A 17,816-nucleotide genomic window follows, 5' to 3' on the forward strand; every position below is an offset into this window, starting at 1 on the left:
CAAAAGAGATGAAAATTACTTAAACATATTTATGAATAGATCGCATATATGTATATATAAAAAAAAAGTATATTCATATGTAGAAAAAAATTGATTTATCACATGAGTCAAGGCACACAGACAATATAATTATTGCTGATTTCATAACAAGAGAATGAATTGGAATGCTTTGCCGTAGATATGGCATGGGCAAAACTAATTGCCATTTTATGCTGTCACATTAAGTTTTCTAAATTATTGGAATTGTTAGGAAATGTTAAAAAAGTATTAAGAAAAAAAAAAAACTAAAAGAGAAAAAACCAACAAATGCTAATGAAAAAAGTCGTAAAACAAAATATGTTCATAGCAAACAGGAAAATCGTAAAAATTCAATTGAAATTATGGCATAGTTGCGGTTGATTGCGAGAGGTTCAAGATCATAGCTCAAGCTATTCTCAGAACCATTAACAAATTACTCTAGTTAATTTCAGCTATTCTGGTTTTAAGTTTTAGGGTATGACTAGAAAATGCAAGTCCATTACATTGGTTCCCGTATGACCTGTAATAACATGAAAATCACCATTCAACAGATTCTTATAAAAATTGTAGCTATCACAATTGGCAATGATTTTGTCTATATCATCTGTGGACTGTGCTTGATTTAGATATGTCTCAATCACTGAACTATGGGCCACAGCTCCAGCTGCATCTGTGGGGCCATCAATGCCGTCTGTGCCGGCACTTAGAAAACTGCATTCCTTCAACAGCTGATCAGAGTGCAGGATTTGAGACATAAGCAAGGCTAAATGCTGGTTACGACCACCTAAGCCATTGCCAGAAACCTAAGAAGTTCAATAGAAGTTAGTAGAAACGCAAAATTTATCCAATGGAATGTTTATTACCTTTATCACAGGTTCGCCACCGGCTATAAGGAACAGAGGCTTTTTGGTGGCGATATGTTGTTCCAAAGAATTCTGAAATCCCTCGAAGGAGGCCTCGTTAAATGGAAATCGTTGTCTAAGCTCGATTTCGGTGATTTCTTTGCGTTTGTAGTGTTGTATGCTCTGCAACAGCATCTGATAATCCTGAGCCACTTGATTCACATCACCATGTATGTTGGATGTGAGGACAAAGGATAAATAACCCAGCTCCTGGGCCATTTGTCTGGCTGCTGAGGTTGCTATGCCATTATTGCCTACAATAAAAACTTTATTTCGTTGGAGAGGCGACACAACTTCTTCCGTTGGTTTATCATCTAATTGAAAAACCTTTTGCTTCTCCACGGAAAGTTCTTCCCACACTTGATAGCGCTTCAAAATATCAGAGGCGTTGGCTTGGCCTGACTTGAGCTGGGGTTGTATGGTTGGACCACAAGCAATTAGCTCTAGAGGATCTCCGATAATGTCACTGAGCACAAAAGTAACCAAAAGTCCCGCATTGCCAGCTGCTTTGGCCAGGCGGCCTCCCTTGATATCGGAGCAGGCTATGCGTACGGTATTTAGTTCTTGTATACTCGCTCCACGTTTCATCAGCTTATCAGCTATTACCCGTTTGTCCTCCAGAGACAAAGGTGGTCTAGGTAAAGGTAATAGGGCAGAACCGCCTCCAGAAATGAATACGAAGAGCACATCATTCGCTGTCATACTCAGGGACAAATCTTTAATCAGTTTGGCTGCCTTTAAGGCTACCCCATCGGGTAGATTATTTGGTGCTCCTTCATAGATCGTTAGCTTATCGTCGTTCAGCGGGTGTTGGAACTGTTTCAGTGTATTTACCGGCACACTCAAGACGCCACCAGAAGAGGAGATACCCAAATCTTGATGCACTTTGCTGGCCATGCCTAGCACAGCTTTTCCAAAGCCAACTATGTGGCATCGCTTGTCAGTTATATCCACTTGCTCCCCATTCAATTTGATTGCCTGAAATTTCAAAATAACGGTCACAAATCTTACATCTTTTTTTAATACTGTGACCGGCAAAGACGCAATTAAACGTTTTTGTTTACGAAGTGTTTAACTCAACTTACACCATTGTTCGGCCGTAAATCGAAGCTGTTGAAGTTGGCAAAAATCTTTTCCGGATGAACTGCTTCCACAGCTTGCTTAAAAATTAGCTGCAATTGCTGAAAAATACAATTTTTTGACATTATGTAAGTCAGCTGTTTTGATACAGTGGTATAGATATAGTTTCATTATTTTTGCGTTTGTGAGTGTAAGTATAAAAAAAATACTAGATTTCGGGAATATATATCGATAGTGTTATCGATGTATATCGATGATTAGCGCCAATAGTTTCCAACACCTACTTTCAAACCTAGCATTTTCTTCGAATTGACATTAACCAACACTAAAAACTACAGGAGTCAAGTAGGCCTTTGCCACCAAAATAATTATTGTATTTATTTGTAATTAAAGTATTACTGTTCTATTTTTGCACTTCCATTCAAACGTGGAGAAGCTCAGTTTCTAACGCTGCATAGGACGCATATGTTTTGCAACGCTAAAAAATAATAATTTACAATGGCCAACATTTGGGTGGACAATGAAAATATTGGTGTTGGACTGCCAGCCATGTCAGCAAAGAAACGAATTCCATTGCAAAATGGAAATCCAAAACAATCTGCAAAGAAAAGTGTCCTAAGCAAAATTGACAATGTGATGCACCAAAAGCACCTGACAGCAACTCCTCTAAAGGCCACTCAAAACAATTGCAGTGGTTTCAAAGATAGAAGCCACGTCCGTCATGAGGTGTTCAAGACCCCAGCAGTTGCCACAACTTCAAAGGCTAACAATAAGGACTTTTTGTTTGACTACCAGGACCATCCCAAGTGCTTGTCAAAGTGTACCAAACGCATTGCTGAGCAATGGGCCGACAATCAGCTCCACAGTGACGACCTATTTCACCAACTATTTAAGGATGTGGAGTCCTCCTATAAAACTGCTGATGATGTGTTTAATATTCCCAAAAGCTACATCTTCGATGACGATTTTGCCCAAGCTCCAGGTCTTTGGGATACTAAAAATACATCATATTATAATGTAAACGATAATCAATTGAATCAGATTGTACCAATGCCAAACTTTGATATATGTTAAACCTAAGGAAATTTATATGTTCTAATATTTATTTAATTACTTGTGAAATTAACGTCAATGTCTAAGTTAAGATAAGTGCTGTGGTTTATAATAATAATTATCATGGACTTTTGTCTGAATTGTTCTTTGGACAGGGGCTCCTTAGTTTTTAAAAATCAAACTTACCAAATATGTATACCTCTGTTTTCTATATAATTTTTTAATCCAAGTGACTGTAGAATTAAATAAATTAACAATATCACTTCTTCAAAAACCAAGAATGCAATTTGAAAAGTATTTTTGACTGATCAGACATACATAAGAGGTTGTATAAGCGTAAAAAATCAGATTTCTCAGCTGTTTCTATTCTGCAGAATGAATGACGTTACAACAAAAGATTTACACTTGAGATGCTGCATACTTATAATCACACAAACAGTTAAAACTCCACGTCAGACGAAATAGATGCCAAACGTGTAAAATATTATTTATGCAAAAATGTATTAATTGTTTATTTTTATAACTTATTTATTTTGAACTGCTACAACCCTTGACGAAGATACATTTTTTTGGGGAAACCTAAGAAGGAGGGAAAAAGCAAGCAAAAGGTTTGATTTTTTGTTAGTCTTTTGAAAATCGTACGAATACTTTCTTCACCACTGTTAACTGTTTACCTTTGGTGCTGTTAACATAGCGGAAATTTAACGGAAATTTAAACTTGGCATATTTACATTTTTTTAAATGGATTGGAACAAGAGACACGATGTTAAAAACTGAGATTACATTTTCAAAAATATTTTACTACTAACACCATAGTGGCTGTAACACAGCTCAATTCAATTGTGATGTTTTCACTTTCAATATAATCCAGTTCGATATCGACAACTTTCGTTCTTTTTTTGGCACTAGAGTGAAAAGAAATTAGCAACGTAGGGGTGTGTGTAGGTGTGGGTGCTTACATATGTACACAAGTCGTGGCATTTAAAGCTCTAAGCCTTAATTAGATTACAGCCTGTGATAATGAGTTACCTTAAATAGAAGCCAATTTAATGAGTAGCTCACAGTTTCGACAACAAGTTTGAGTTGCGATGAAGCTAATTTTATTACTATCATTGACGGGTAAGCTACAAACGGAGTTCTAATTATAAATTAATGAACAAATCAAAATCCTTGGAGCAGTGTTTGATTATTTTACAGATGCCAATCCTGTAGTTGGTTTATTTGATCCTGCATGCTTTGTGGTTAATAATACAATATGTCCCAATGAGAATGTAACCTTTTGGCTCTATTCAAAGTAAGTTGATAATTTTATTGATTTTAGCATTAACCCATTTTCTTTATCTTCTAGAGAAACTGCGGACAAACCCATTCTGCTAAATCCGCTAGAATTGAATCCTTGGGACTTTAGGCCAACACGTCCACTGAAAATTCTTGTGCATGGTTATACTGGATATAGAGATTTTGCACCTAGCTCATATATACGTCCAGTTTTACTAGATAATGAAGATGTTTATGTGATTTCCATTGATTATGGACCTCTGGTTCGCTATCCATGCTATGTACAGGCTGTGAGAAATGCTCCATTGGTTAGCCAATGTTTGGCTCAGCTTATTAACAATTTGGTCGATCAGGGTATAGTCGAGAATAGTCAGATACACATTATAGGCTTCAGTCTTGGATCCCAAGTGGCTGGCCAGACGGCAAATTATGTGAGAAGGAAATTGAAACACATTACTGGCTTAGATCCAGCTAAACCATTATTCATAACTGGCAGTAATTCGAGACGCTTGGATGCCGAAGATGCTGAATTTGTGGATGTCATTCATACCGATGTTTTTGCTCGCGGCATGTTACGTTCTATGGGCCATGTCGACTTCTATCCTAACTTGGGACTAACTCAACCCGGTTGTATGGAGGACAATCCCAGTGATCCATCTAGTTGCAATCATGAACGTGCTCCCATCTACTATGCGGAATCGATCAATTCCACCAAAGGTTTCTGGGGACGTCGCTGTTCCAGCTGGTTAATCTATCTCATTGGATTGTGCCCCACCCAAGGACCTCAAGCTGAGATGGGCTATCATGTTGATAAAGGAATACAAGGCTCTTATTTCCTAAAAACCGATTCTAAAAGTCCCTACGCCTTGGGTAAAACGGACGATGTCGATAATAGTAAATTTTTGGCCAAGTTTAAGTTAAGCGCAGCCAACAATGAAATCGATCATGAATTTGAGCCGCAGGTGGAGGAAAAAATAGTTGATTTAAGTGAAAATGACATTGAGCTGGAGAAAAAACTCTTTTTGGAAGACAATTACGAAGATGAATTACTTTAATAGCTTAATACTTTACACTTGTCATTGACTTTAGAACTTAAGAAAATTTTTATTAAATATTTAAATATAATTTATCAATTGCAAATTCTTGCCAAAAATATGAATAATAAAAGTAATAATACAAAATTAGAATTAAAATGTATTTTTTTGAATTACTTTTTATAATTGAATAAAAGAAGAAATACTTTCAACTATATATTTAGTTTGTTGTTTTAACTTTTAAAAAAATTTTGTTCTTTTTCATAAGAAAATATGTTCAAGATTGTTATTTATATAGTCACCTATATCACATAATGTCTATTTCTTAAGCCCTACATTGTATTCTCCAAGAATATGGATATATGCAAATCATCTATATTATAATTTATTCTCCACCTAAACTTCCCTTCAGGCTTACATATGAAATAGAAGATACAATAATTTGCTTAATTTTTCTGGTGAAAAATAAAATCTAATTAAAAAATTCTAATTTATAATTGTTTTGTATGCGTCTATTTTTCTGAACAAGTTCATCGTCAACATTTCAATGTCAACTTCTAATATCTAAGCTCGAAACCCGTATGCAATGCTGGAAGTTATACTGCCTGACCTTGACCCACTGTCTAACCATCCCCCGATGAACCTTGACTTATGCTTATCACTTTGTTTCATATGGGTCCCCACTTTCCATGCGATTTTCATTGTCATGCCAAGCGAATTTAATAGAACTTACGTTAGATTCATAGAGCAAAACCATTTAGACTTTTGCAATGTGCGAATATCGGATGATTAATTTAATAATTTTACTCCTGATCTCGGTATTAATACGAGGATTTGTTAGCGCCCAACCGGAACTGCGTGGCTTGTTGCCTGAACTATGCACTTTTGCTGAGCAAAGATGTCCCAATCCGCATATTACCTTCTGGCTTTACACCAAGTAAGTAAGATCAAGTGATGCGGCCACTTGAAGGCTTAGGCTTAAACTCTCTTTTTAGTCAATCTCGCGATCAGCCCATCCAAGTGGATCCACTTAATCCCTTGCCGGAGCTCTTCGAGCCCCGCTTACCGCTCAAGATCCTCATACATGGATTCATTGGTAATCGGAGTCTGACACCTAATCTGGAAGTGCGTGACATTCTGCTACAGAGTCAACCGGTTCATGTTATTTCCGTAGACTACGGTCAGCTTGTGCGTTTTCCCTGCTATTATCCTTGGGCTGTGCAAAATGCTCCCATTGTGTCCAAGTGTCTGGGTCAACTGATTAACAATCTATGGACAACGGGCATATATAAACGTAGTGACATACACTTGATTGGCTTCAGTCTGGGAGCCCAGGTAGCCGGCATGACTGCCAACTATGTCAATGATCCATTGCCGCGAATCACCGGCCTAGATCCAGCTGGTCCTGGTTTCATGTTCAGTTCAGACGAGCACAAGCTCGATCGCAGTGATGCCGACTTTGTGGATATCATTCATACTGATCCATTTTTCTTCTCCCTGCTGCCACCAATGGGTCACGCCGATTTCTATCCCAATTTAGATCAATTCAATCAACGTGGCTGCTCTTACGTAACTCAATGGCGCTTCTACAATTGCAATCATTATCGTTCGGCCATATACTATGCCGAATCGATAATGACCGAACGCGGTTTCTGGGCCCAACAATGCGGCGGATGGTTTGACTTCTTTACACAGCGTTGCAATCACTACACCAATATGCCCAATATGCAAATGGGCTACTTTGTCTCAGAGAAGTATGACACGATATATAAGAGATAGAATATATTATTAAGAAAAAAATGTATTATATGAATCAGTTTAGTAAAAAGCTTTTAGTAGTAGGATTGATTCGCTAAAGTAAAACTGAAAGACTTACACTGAAATAGAGTATTAGTTACCCTTGAAAGTCTAAAAAAAATTGTTGTAAAAAGTTACTCAACTAATAAGCAATTGGATATTAATTTACAATCGTTAAGTGTTGAAGATTATGTTTTTTAAATTTGAGATTTTGCCTAATTTTATAAAATTCATAGCAATTAAAAATATTTAACAAGAACAGTTTTAGATTTTGGTTAACAATTTTGAAATCATTATGAATAGAGACCAGTTCAGATTAAAAAACGCAATGAGTTATTAAATATTTTAAAATTAACGATAGGAAAAATAGAAGATAACCATATAATACTTCTAATAGAAGGTTAACATAACACACTTCACTTGCCTTAATTTCATTACAAAATTAGAAAACTTTTATGTCTTATATTACTCAGAGAAGACTTTTTTAAGAATAGGAACACAAATCTATAAAATTTTACTGACTGAAACGGTAGGAAATGTCTATAAAAACAGTATATCCACAACAAAGTCTCTTATATTATACTCATATTTATTTATAATTCTGTTTTTCGTTTTTTTCAGGGCCTCTGGTTCCTATTTTCTTATAACTCATGAAAAATCGCCCTTTGCCAAGGGACCACTTGTCGATATAGAAATGGATATAGTCGAATAATAATAAAAACCCCAAACCAAAGCTTTTTTACACAGTGAGGGAGAGACACAGAACGAGTGAGAGCGAGAGCGAAATTGCCAAAAAGAGGGAGAGTAAGCTTTTTATGAAATTTTTGAGAAAGAAAACGAAAGACTTAAGACACAAACTCGAACGAATTCAGTTGCTTGCCAGCGTTTTAAGCCATCACAACGCTTACAATCCACGCACTTATCACTTCCTCAACGCGGCGCGTGCTACCCAATACATTAATAAAAAAAATTAAAAATTAAATTACATACACTGAAATTGTATCAGTTGTTTTTTTTCGTTTTTCTCCGCTTGTCTTGCTGCTATAGTGTACAGCCGGAATTATGCCGCGACTACTTGTACATTATCAACTTGTTTGTGTTGTGTATTAAACACCGAAATCGAGTCCAATGACCAGCTCTTAAGCTGGTATCTAAGCATTGAATATATTGAATACTTGCAAAAGAAACAACAACTTAGACCTTGACCCAAAGTGAACCTAAAAATTTTTAAATTTCTAAGTTATACAATCGAAATTAAATAACAGAAAAGAGGAAAGCAAATTTTGCATTACCAACAAATTAAAGTGAAACAATGTTAACGCAGCTGCACGTACTCGGATTAAGCATTTTACTCTGGTTTTACTGCGATTTTGCCGGTTTGTATTTCTGGTTGGAGTTGTGCTAAAAACCCAAACAAACAAAAAACAAAAAATACCCCCATACAAGAAACCAAAATTGTTGTAGTTAAACTTTTACTTTCGCCCTGGCCGGTTGGCACCTTTTTAGTTTTTTCGTTTTATTTTTTTTTTTTTTTTGGCCATGCTTGAATGACTTATATTATCTTTTTTCACTCATATTTTTTTGCCTTTCTTTTGGGAAGTTCAGTTATTGTTATTGCTGAGGCTGCTGCGGTTGCTTCTGCTGTTTTACTTTTGTTGTTGTTGTTATGGTTGTCACTGTTGTTGTCACTGAGGCGCGGCTCTTATGGTTGACATTTTAAATTTGCGTCTACATAAATTTTTCCCCAATTTTTACGATGTTGCACAATGTTTTCTCCAACAAAATTCGACCTTGCCTAAGTGAGAGATGCAGACGAGACTTGAGACGATTTGCCAGTGGACAAATGTTTTCAATAGTCACTTGAACAAATCAAAAATCAGCCACTTATGGGCCATATTTGTATTGTTTTGTTTTTGTTTTCTTCTCTTTGTGATTCGCTTTTTATACTCTGCACAAGAAGGGTATAAACATTTTAAGAAGATGTTTTCACTTTTAACTAAGGGAAATTCATAAACTTAGCGACGCAGGTTTTCCTTATATTTAAGACTCAGCCTGATCTTTGCGGCATTTATTTCTGAACTCTCGTCTCTAAAGTTACCAGGAGGATTCAAGACCTACAATCCCCATTTTTTTACCTTAATTGTTGAAAAAGAGACCAATGATCCTTCAGAATTCACAATGATTCATCTTATCTTTTTAAGAATGTACAAATTCCTTTTAATAATAATAATTTAAACAAATTATTTGGCAAGAAAAGAAACTTGTGTGCTCTCTCATGTATTCCTTGCGAATCGAAAAAGAATTATTTTTAGATGAGTAAAACAACAATTTTACACACATTTAGTTTTTTCTTTAAAGATGGTAAAGCAAGTTAAAGCAAGCTTAAGGAGTTTTTAAGAGCCTTTTGAAACAACTAAGTATAAATGTGAAAATTCCAATATCTGGAGTGTAATTTAGTCTTGGCCTTATGTGCCAATAAAATTATTTTCCAAAATTGAACACTAAAAAAAAAAATAGTAGTAGTTCATAAATTGTTAAGTCAAGTATTACCCTGATAATCATAACACTTGGCAAAGTGGAAGCCATACGTTAAAAAATACATTAAACGTATTTTTAAATTAGAAAAAATATATAATTTAACCAATGTTTTTAAAGGGCATACAAATTCGTATAAATACGATATAAAATCAAACTATTAGATTTCTTTTTTTTTTTGGATATATTTTTTATGCATATTTTTTGGCTCATCCAATAACAATAATATACAAGCAAACCCATACATATGCATATTGTTGTTGCTTGTGTGTTTTTGCAAATTTTCGCTTTGTCATTGACATTTTGTAATTATTACAGTTGTGCTTGTGGCCGTTGCCATTGCTAACCCAGTTAATTAATTGGCTAAGCTACCGTTGAACTGCATTAAGTGCTTAATTACTCATATTTTATACAGATATTTCAATTTTTATGGGGGCCTCATAATGCTCATTGCCCTTGCCCACCCTTGACACTCTTGCCTGTTGCCTTTAGTTTTTGTTTCTTTCTCTCCTCCGATTTCTTGACTCTTTATCTCTCTCTCTCTTTCTTTGATTTTGCAATAATTACCGTCTCAACATTGTTAACTTGATTAGACGAAAGGTGTCATCAGCAATGTAGAAAAATTATAGTTTCATTTGGTGGGGGCTGGCAACTGGCTAATGGGGCGTATGCAGTTGGGCAAAAGTGCGTGTCATTGCCGAAAGAGCTTTAATCTTTAGAAACAGGGACAGGGACAGGGCCGGGGACGAGGGCGTTTAGACAGTCATAGGCAATGGCATTGTAAAGGGCAAAGTCAAGTATTTATATGTGGATTTTGAGGGTTAAATTATGAAGGCAAAACTTTATGTTATAAATTAAACTGAACATAAAGTTTTAGCAATCAAGACACCATTTTAAAACTAATATTTAAAAAAGAACCAAATAAAAAATTCTTTGATATGTAATTCCTAACAATTGCAGGAACCTAATGTAGATTAAAAGAGTTTTTGCTTAGGTAAGATTTTCACTCTTTAGGATTTGTTAAATATTCAGATACCTACTAAAAAAAATAAATCCTTCACCAGAAACAGAAATGTCTAAATGATCACAAAAGTTTGTATTTTGTTATGCGTCAAATTTCTTTTAAACTTTTAAACTTTAGAACTTCTTAAAGAAGTAGTTTTTGAAGTGACAGAGTTCCCAATGTAATTTTCAAATAAAACTCTCTGATACTGAAATGTGTAAATTATTTCGGCATTAGATTACTAAGTATAAGTTTATAGAAATGGAATTCAAAACAATTGGATCCAATAACAGATATTTTATTGGTTAAAATCCAATAAATTCGACTTGATTGAAATAAAGACAAAAGAATATAAATGAAATTGTTGAACTATAACAAGATAGACTCACTTTACCAAACACAAAATTTTGAAAACGCTTCGATTAACTTCACAAGTTGCACTAAATGACTTCTTCAAGTCTAAATTTATTGGCATAACAAAGTGTTTGATACTGACATTTATAGCACATCAAATATTTGGCCATTAATTTAGTTATTACCTAGTTATATAACATTTTCTCATGACACACAAAACTGAATATCTCGATTTTAAGCCAATTGGCCAATAGCCGCTTAATAATCAGCCAAATAGACATGACTCAGTGCTAACAGTTTTCCACAAAACAAAACAAAAAACCTTAGAAAAAGCAAATAATAAACAAACAAACACATTCAACACGAATTTGTGTGTAAAAACAAAGACACAAGTATCATGGTCAGTTGACTGAGAGAGTTAACATGAAAGTAAAAATGAAAATCTCAAAGCCCATCAACAACAATAACAACAACAACATAAAAAAAGAGCAAGCCAAAAAACCCAATTCGAGACTCTTTCACTTAGTGGCCAAAATGATGAGCATGAGCTGGAAACTCTTCCGCCTTTTGACTGTTTCCTTTTTAAGTTTTTCACCTTTATTTTTTTTTTTGGGTTGTTTTTTTTTTTTTTTTTTGGTTACCATTTCGATGACTTTTCCGGCCTAACTTGAATTGCAATTTCGATTTGATTTTATGTAGATTTCTACCATTTCGAAATGAACCGAAAATTTTCCAAAAAAAAACAAAACTATAGCAGAGCAACGACATTCAATTGGCATGCGTAAGTAGTTGATGTTGGGTTTACATAACTTTTTACAACAAGCTGAAACGTTGAAGAGGAGATAAGCGATTGTGCAAACCAAACAAAAACCCACAAAAACAAAAAGCAAAAAAAAAAATAAAAATATCCAACTTGGTAGCAATTGAAGCATGAACACGGCCACAGCCCATTGCTAATTGAAAGAGTTGGGGGAGGTGGGAGTTGAAAATACGAAAACGGGTAACAAAAGAGTAGCGGGGAGGGATTGGTTTGGTTGGGTAAAACAATGGCTTGTTGCATGTTGCATGATTTGAACAATTTGTTCATCTGTCTAACCATTTATGACAGCCCAAGAGAAATTGTTACAGAGCCAAGAAAAATGTCCACTTTATATAGATATATCGTTCGTTTGTTCACTGTGCCAATGGTATAAAATTATTTATTGCATTTTATAACTCTGCATCTGTATCAGTATCTATATCTGCCGTCTGTTGTTGTTGTTGTTGTTGCCACACTATATAAGGTAAATGTGATCAACTATCGAAGCGATTGCTTAACCAGGTAGTATCTACTTTCGGTTAACCGCACAGACAAGTGTGCCAATTGCCGCTTCGTTAGACTGAAGGCCGATTCTCAAAAACTTTGACTTGTCCAATATAATTTGGCCATAAATATTCAAAGTGCATTGCCAGCGACTCACATACTATTATTTGAGGTATGCCCGTTGAAACTGGCACGAATGGAACTAGTTCTGGTTAAAAATATGTTCTCGCAAAATAGTTATTAACTACTACATATGTTGACACTCAAAACTTGTATTAACTTTAATCTCTGTTAATCTTTGGCAAAATTCTTATGTCTCTGTTTCCAACATCAATAGTTTTAGTTTGTATTTATACAAGGCATAAATTTTTCGTTTTAACTATCGAGTTTTTTTTTTGCCAAAAAATTGTAGATAATAACTCGTTTTAAAGGCATATAAATATTTAATGATTACAGTCCGTAAAAATGAATAACGAGAGGGTCATCTCAGCCGTAATGATTGTGTACTTAAATATATAATATATCTAAAATAAAAAAAGAATATACAAATTTTACAAAAATACATACTTATGTAGGTATATATTAAAATCAAAGTAACCATATTATTTAATTTACTAGAAGTTAATTAAATGATTTAAAAACATTATTATCAGTATAGAATATACATAGTTTAAAACTATTAACCTAACTATATTTTATAATCAATAGCAGCTATGGTCTTCGACTTAGATTAAAAGTACATCCCTAGACTATGTAGGCTGGGACTCAAAACTGATTTGAAAACAAAAATGTTTGGTTTTGAATAAATGTATCAATATTTATCTCGGAATATATTTCATTTTCTACACAAAATTTGTTCATTAATTATTGAAATTTATTTATTTTAAATTTGAATTCTCAAAGTAATGAAAAAATGAATTCGTTTAACTTTAAGGAAATGTTTAGAAAACGACAACCCGATTAATAAACAAATTTTGCAGGGTCTTTGCCAATACAAAACTACAAAATACCTAAAAAAAAAACTGAAAAGGGCTTTATCAAAAAACACTATCTTGCTATCGACTTTTAGAAATATCATTGGCATCCCTTCAATTTCTGAGTTGTGGGGACATCTACTAAACAATAATTAACGAGAAAAGCTCGTTAACCCTCACCACTAACTAGTTCCTTCTCCAAGTTAGCAAAATATGTACAGACAACAAAAACTATAAAACTGTTTAAGAGTCTCATCACATATGGGTTTTCCTTATGACCCTCGTGAATCATACGAATATATTAAACCGACAAGAGGCTATATAAAGTCGTGGCTCTCGTTATATCATAGAGACGAATACCAACACCAATAAACAACAACAATACCAACTACTACAATAGAAGTAGACACCGCATTCATTGTGGGGGTGAAGATGGGGGAACGGATGATGGGGACTGTAGAGACACACTTCCGTTTTTGGTTTTGGTCTTGTGGACTTTTACTTTTTCGCCCCACAAATTGTGTTGCAATTGTTGGTTTTGTTGTTGTTTTGGCATGTGCAGTTGCTGCAACAAGAAATGCAATCGCATGACATTTGCAGCGTGCCAAATTGCAAGTATTCAATGTCGTCGTCGCCCCTGTCGTTTTCGTCGTCGGCGCCAGTAGTGGCTTATGCAATTAAGCTTAATACTAGCCACAAACCAAACTTGTTTCTCAACTTTAAAATATATTTAAAAAACAAAAGACAAAAAAAATATAAAAATTTCTTTTCTTTTCTTTCCTTTAGATGGGCAAAATGCTGGCGTTGTGGCTGCTGCTGTGGCAGCTGGACAAAACCAAACCCAGGTCTATGTAACAGAATCTTGCCTACAAAAACCCTATCGATGTCCCCATCCAAAGATACAATTCTATCTCTATACGCGTCGCACACAGGAGGAAGGTGAATTCCTTAATGTCTTGGATCCAAATGCCTTATACTATACACACTTCAATCCACGACATCCAACGAAAATCATTATCCATGGCTTTGGCGGTGGTCGCATGTTGAGCCCCAGCCCCGATTTGAGAGAAGCTTACTTCAGCGTTGGCGAATACAATATCATAATTGTGGATTATAGTGATGCTGTGAAAGAACCCTGTCTAAGTCAAATGGAATGGGCACCCAGATTTGGTAGTCTTTGCATATCACAACTGGTCAAATATTTGGCCAGACATCCGCGTGGTGTTCAACCAGATGATCTGCATTTCATTGGCTACAGTGTGGGTGCCCATATAGCCGGATTGGTGGCCAACTATCTAAAGCCAGAGGAGGGTAGACTGGGCAGAATCACAGCTCTGGATCCAACTATATTCTTCTATGCCGGTACCAACAATTCCAGAGACTTGGATTCCAGCGATGCTCATTTTGTCGATGTCATGCACACGGGTGCCGGAATATTGGGTCAATGGCATTCCAGTGGCCATGCGGATTTCTATGTGAACGGTGGCACAAGGCAGCCAGCTTGTGTGGGATCAGCAACACTATTTCGTAAGTATAGAGAAAAGTAGAAGAATAGAAAGCCTAAAGCAGGCTAAGATGTTCTTTGTTAACAGGTTTTTCTTCTGATTTTAAACACAACGTGTTCAAATTTTTATAAACAGGATACGTTTTGTTCAGCACTAATTATAAGCTTATCCTGTTTTAAGATTGCCTAACAACATTTGTGATTTACACGTACATATTTATTATAAATTAATTGTGAAATAATAGTTCATTTTTTGTTTATGCCAACGACAGGTGACGATAAAATAAATTTTAAGAAATTGCCACAATTTTTGCTGACCATTCGTTTTTAGCAACGAGATAAATATAAATTAAAGTATCAATTAGTAGAATACGATAGCTGATTAAATTTACTGCTAACATAAACTGATTTATTTTTATCAAATTGTTAAAATTATAGAAATTAAATTAAAGAGGTCCATAAAATTTGACGGAATGTCCGGGAAGTAAGCCGATCCAATTTAATATTTAGTTAGTATATTAGTAGTGCCTGTAGCTAGCCAAAATCCAATATATATATATTTTTTTAGGGTTTTTATGCCAAGGTGTGTTCAATGTAAAAGTTGAAACATGAATGAAAATCTGTCAAAAACTGTTTTTTGTACAATTTTTGAAACATACAAAAATTGACCAAAAATTTAGGAACTGAGATGTTTATGTAGATTAAAGAAATGTTTTCAATTTGTCAACAAGGATATGCCTTTTTGTTGGTGTAATTTGCTGTTCCCTCGCATTTTTGCCTCGCTGGGAAAGATAATTGGATAAGTACCTTGCTAACATTCTAGTTTCAATTTAAAGCAATAAAAACAAAATAATTAACTTTCAAAAATAGGATTAAGTTTAGGCAAAGTAACAGATTCGCAGAGTTAAAATCTTAAAATAAGAATTTTTCGGAATTAGTTAATAAAATTTTTGTAAGTTTGCCAATTGGTTTCGGATTGTATTTCGATAAATGAAGAAACAATGAAGCTTAATTCAAATTTTTGTAAGTTTGCCAATTGGTTTCGATAAATGAAGAAACAATGAATCAATCTATCAGCTGTATGGTGGTCCAGCACTGATTACCATTGGTTGTAAGAGGTTCTGATAAACGAACTCACATTATTATAGAATGTTTTTATTTATTATTATCCCAAAAAAAGAAATAAACTTAAATTATTAAATAATTACCTAGCCAAACCGAAAACAGGAAACGAAATTCTTGGTAACTTTGTCGTTTTGCAATAGGATTACGGGACTAGTCGTCGGGGATTTGACCATATATTTCAATACACTGAGTATATGTTTTTATGTTGGATGTTAATGAGAGACATTGGCAGAAAGTGTAGTCAGTGCCGAAAATGAAAAAGTTTGGCCTAAGTTGAAACTTACGAGTCTTAAAAACGTTTAACATAATAAAAAGAAAATATAAAACCAAAAACCAAAACTGCGCCTAGTCGGGTCATTCATACATTCATTTATGTTCAAAAATCTTCAAAGGTATCAAGTATTGACTACCATGGCCAACCCCGACTAGTTAATTATTATTTTTTTAATTTTAAAAACATTTGCTTCAACCTTTGAAGCTATGTGTATACCTACATACAATTATTAAAGACAATTATTGAAATACTCATTTCAATGAATGTGGGGCACGACATTGGACAATACAGAGCTTTGTTTTAGAAAAAAAAAGTTTGCTTGTTATTTGAGTATATTTTTGGTTTAGCGAGCTTAATTCTTAAGGTTATTAAAATTTTACTACATTTATTGAGGCAGTAATGATTTTTTGTCCAACATCATAAAACATGAATAGGAACTAACTAGCTGAGATTTGAAAAAACTATCATACATACAAATATATTTTTGAAAATGAAGTTGTCTAAAGTTGCCTTTGCCGTTCTTTTGCAGAAACCTTGGCCTGTGATCACACAAAAGTTACGCCATATTTCATTGAATCGATAACCTCAACGCGTGGTTTTTATGCTGGACCCTGTCCCAATCTCTTCACATATCTGATAGGTTGGTGTGAGCCAAAGGATTCGGAGTATGTGCTAATGGGTGAACATTGTTCAAACAAGTAAGTAAATATCATAGTCATTTACAACTGGCATATAAAACATTTATAATTTTTTGCTATTTAGAGCCCGCGGCAACTATTATGTGACCACCAATGCCAAACCGCCCTTTGCTCGTGGTTTTCCTGGCAAAGGGCGCTCCAATGGCGAGTACCAGGGAGTCCGCAGATAACTTTAAGATTCATTTGGCATCTACTCTGTCTCTCACTCTGGGAAGTCTCTACCATACTCTCCCTCTCTATCTTTATATAATTATAGGATACATTTTAGCACCAATGTGATTTTAGTTTTTTGCTTTTTCCTGACTATTGTAATTTTTGTATTTATTTTTAACATTTAACACATTCTACAATATTTAGTTTAGAAACTGCCGCCATTGTCAATTTGTTCGCACTTAATCTAATCATTAAGTTGTAAGCTGAAAGTTTTGTGGTCCAAAATACATATAAATCGAAACGAATATACATATATTTGTATATATATTTTAACATGTTCTTTTATTGAATTCCAAATACATTGTTTGTTTTATTGTTTTTGGTATTTTGTGTGTTCTAGATTGGAGTATTTCGGCATCTGGGGCTTAAATTAATACAATTTTATTCAATATATGTTGTTATTATGTTGTTTTATTTATTACATTTTGCATTGAAATATATGTGTGTATGTATGTATGTGTAGGTATTTGTATAGTTTGGAATTATTTCAAAATTATATATATGTATGTAACATGGGCGGGTGTTGCCAGAAAAGGGGGGGAGACAATTTACGAAATTTTTCAATGTTTGATTGAATTATTTTTTCTGTTTTTTAATTTTTACTAAATATTTCAACATAACTCTCATTCAACATAAAGATTCATTTTAAGTATAGATTCATAGATACATAC

At 34.5% G+C, this 17,816-nt stretch overlaps 5 protein-coding genes across 7 annotated transcripts; 4 read left to right on the top strand and 1 right to left on the bottom strand.

The window, feature by feature from the left end:
* Positions 1 to 305: 305 nt before the first annotated feature.
* On the bottom strand, positions 306 to 2,167 carry LOC6641620 (glycerate kinase). The gene is made up of 3 exons (XM_023175440.2): positions 2,006 to 2,167; positions 882 to 1,898; positions 306 to 821 (listed from the first exon to the last, which is right to left on the bottom strand). Exons 1-3 carry the CDS (start codon positions 2,123 to 2,125, stop codon positions 489 to 491), a joined length of 1,470 nt encoding a protein of 489 aa, XP_023031208.1. The 5' UTR covers positions 2,126 to 2,167; the 3' UTR covers positions 306 to 488.
* A 331-nt stretch (positions 2,168 to 2,498) lies between these two features.
* Positions 2,499 to 3,074, top strand: LOC111518529. The gene has a single exon (XM_023175539.1). The coding sequence runs from the start codon at positions 2,499 to 2,501 to the stop codon at positions 3,072 to 3,074; it is 576 nt and encodes a 191-aa protein (XP_023031307.1).
* A 418-nt stretch (positions 3,075 to 3,492) lies between these two features.
* Positions 3,493 to 5,456, top strand: LOC6641619 (pancreatic triacylglycerol lipase). Of its 3 annotated transcripts, none has more exons than XM_047010968.1 (4): positions 3,493 to 3,661; positions 3,748 to 4,172; positions 4,233 to 4,347; positions 4,402 to 5,456. In XM_047010968.1, exons 2-4 carry the CDS (start codon positions 4,142 to 4,144, stop codon positions 5,384 to 5,386), a joined length of 1,131 nt encoding a protein of 376 aa, XP_046866924.1. In that variant the 5' UTR covers positions 3,493 to 3,661; positions 3,748 to 4,141; the 3' UTR covers positions 5,387 to 5,456. The 3 variants fall into 3 exon arrangements, with proteins under 3 accessions (XP_046866924.1, XP_023031256.1, XP_023031257.1); XM_023175488.2 differs by having other exon boundaries at positions 3,963 to 4,172; XM_023175489.2 differs by having other exon boundaries at positions 4,058 to 4,172.
* Positions 5,457 to 6,135: 679 nt separating this feature from the next.
* On the top strand, positions 6,136 to 7,874 carry LOC6641618 (inactive pancreatic lipase-related protein 1). The gene is made up of 3 exons (XM_002064566.2): positions 6,136 to 6,302; positions 6,361 to 7,119; positions 7,784 to 7,874. Exons 1-3 carry the CDS (start codon positions 6,136 to 6,138, stop codon positions 7,872 to 7,874), a joined length of 1,017 nt encoding a protein of 338 aa, XP_002064602.2.
* A 600-nt stretch (positions 7,875 to 8,474) lies between these two features.
* Positions 8,475 to 17,226, top strand: LOC6641603 (inactive pancreatic lipase-related protein 1). The gene is made up of 4 exons (XM_023175538.1): positions 8,475 to 8,538; positions 14,118 to 14,858; positions 16,764 to 16,932; positions 16,997 to 17,226. The coding sequence occupies exons 1-4, from the start codon at positions 8,475 to 8,477 to the stop codon at positions 17,100 to 17,102; spliced, it is 1,080 nt and encodes a 359-aa protein (XP_023031306.1). The 3' UTR covers positions 17,103 to 17,226.
* The last annotated feature ends 590 nt before the right edge of the window (positions 17,227 to 17,816 follow it).

Source organism: Drosophila willistoni (genome assembly GCF_018902025.1).
Source record: "Drosophila willistoni isolate 14030-0811.24 chromosome 2R unlocalized genomic scaffold, UCI_dwil_1.1 Seg200, whole genome shotgun sequence".
Taxonomy (NCBI): Eukaryota; Metazoa; Arthropoda; class Insecta; order Diptera; family Drosophilidae; genus Drosophila; species Drosophila willistoni.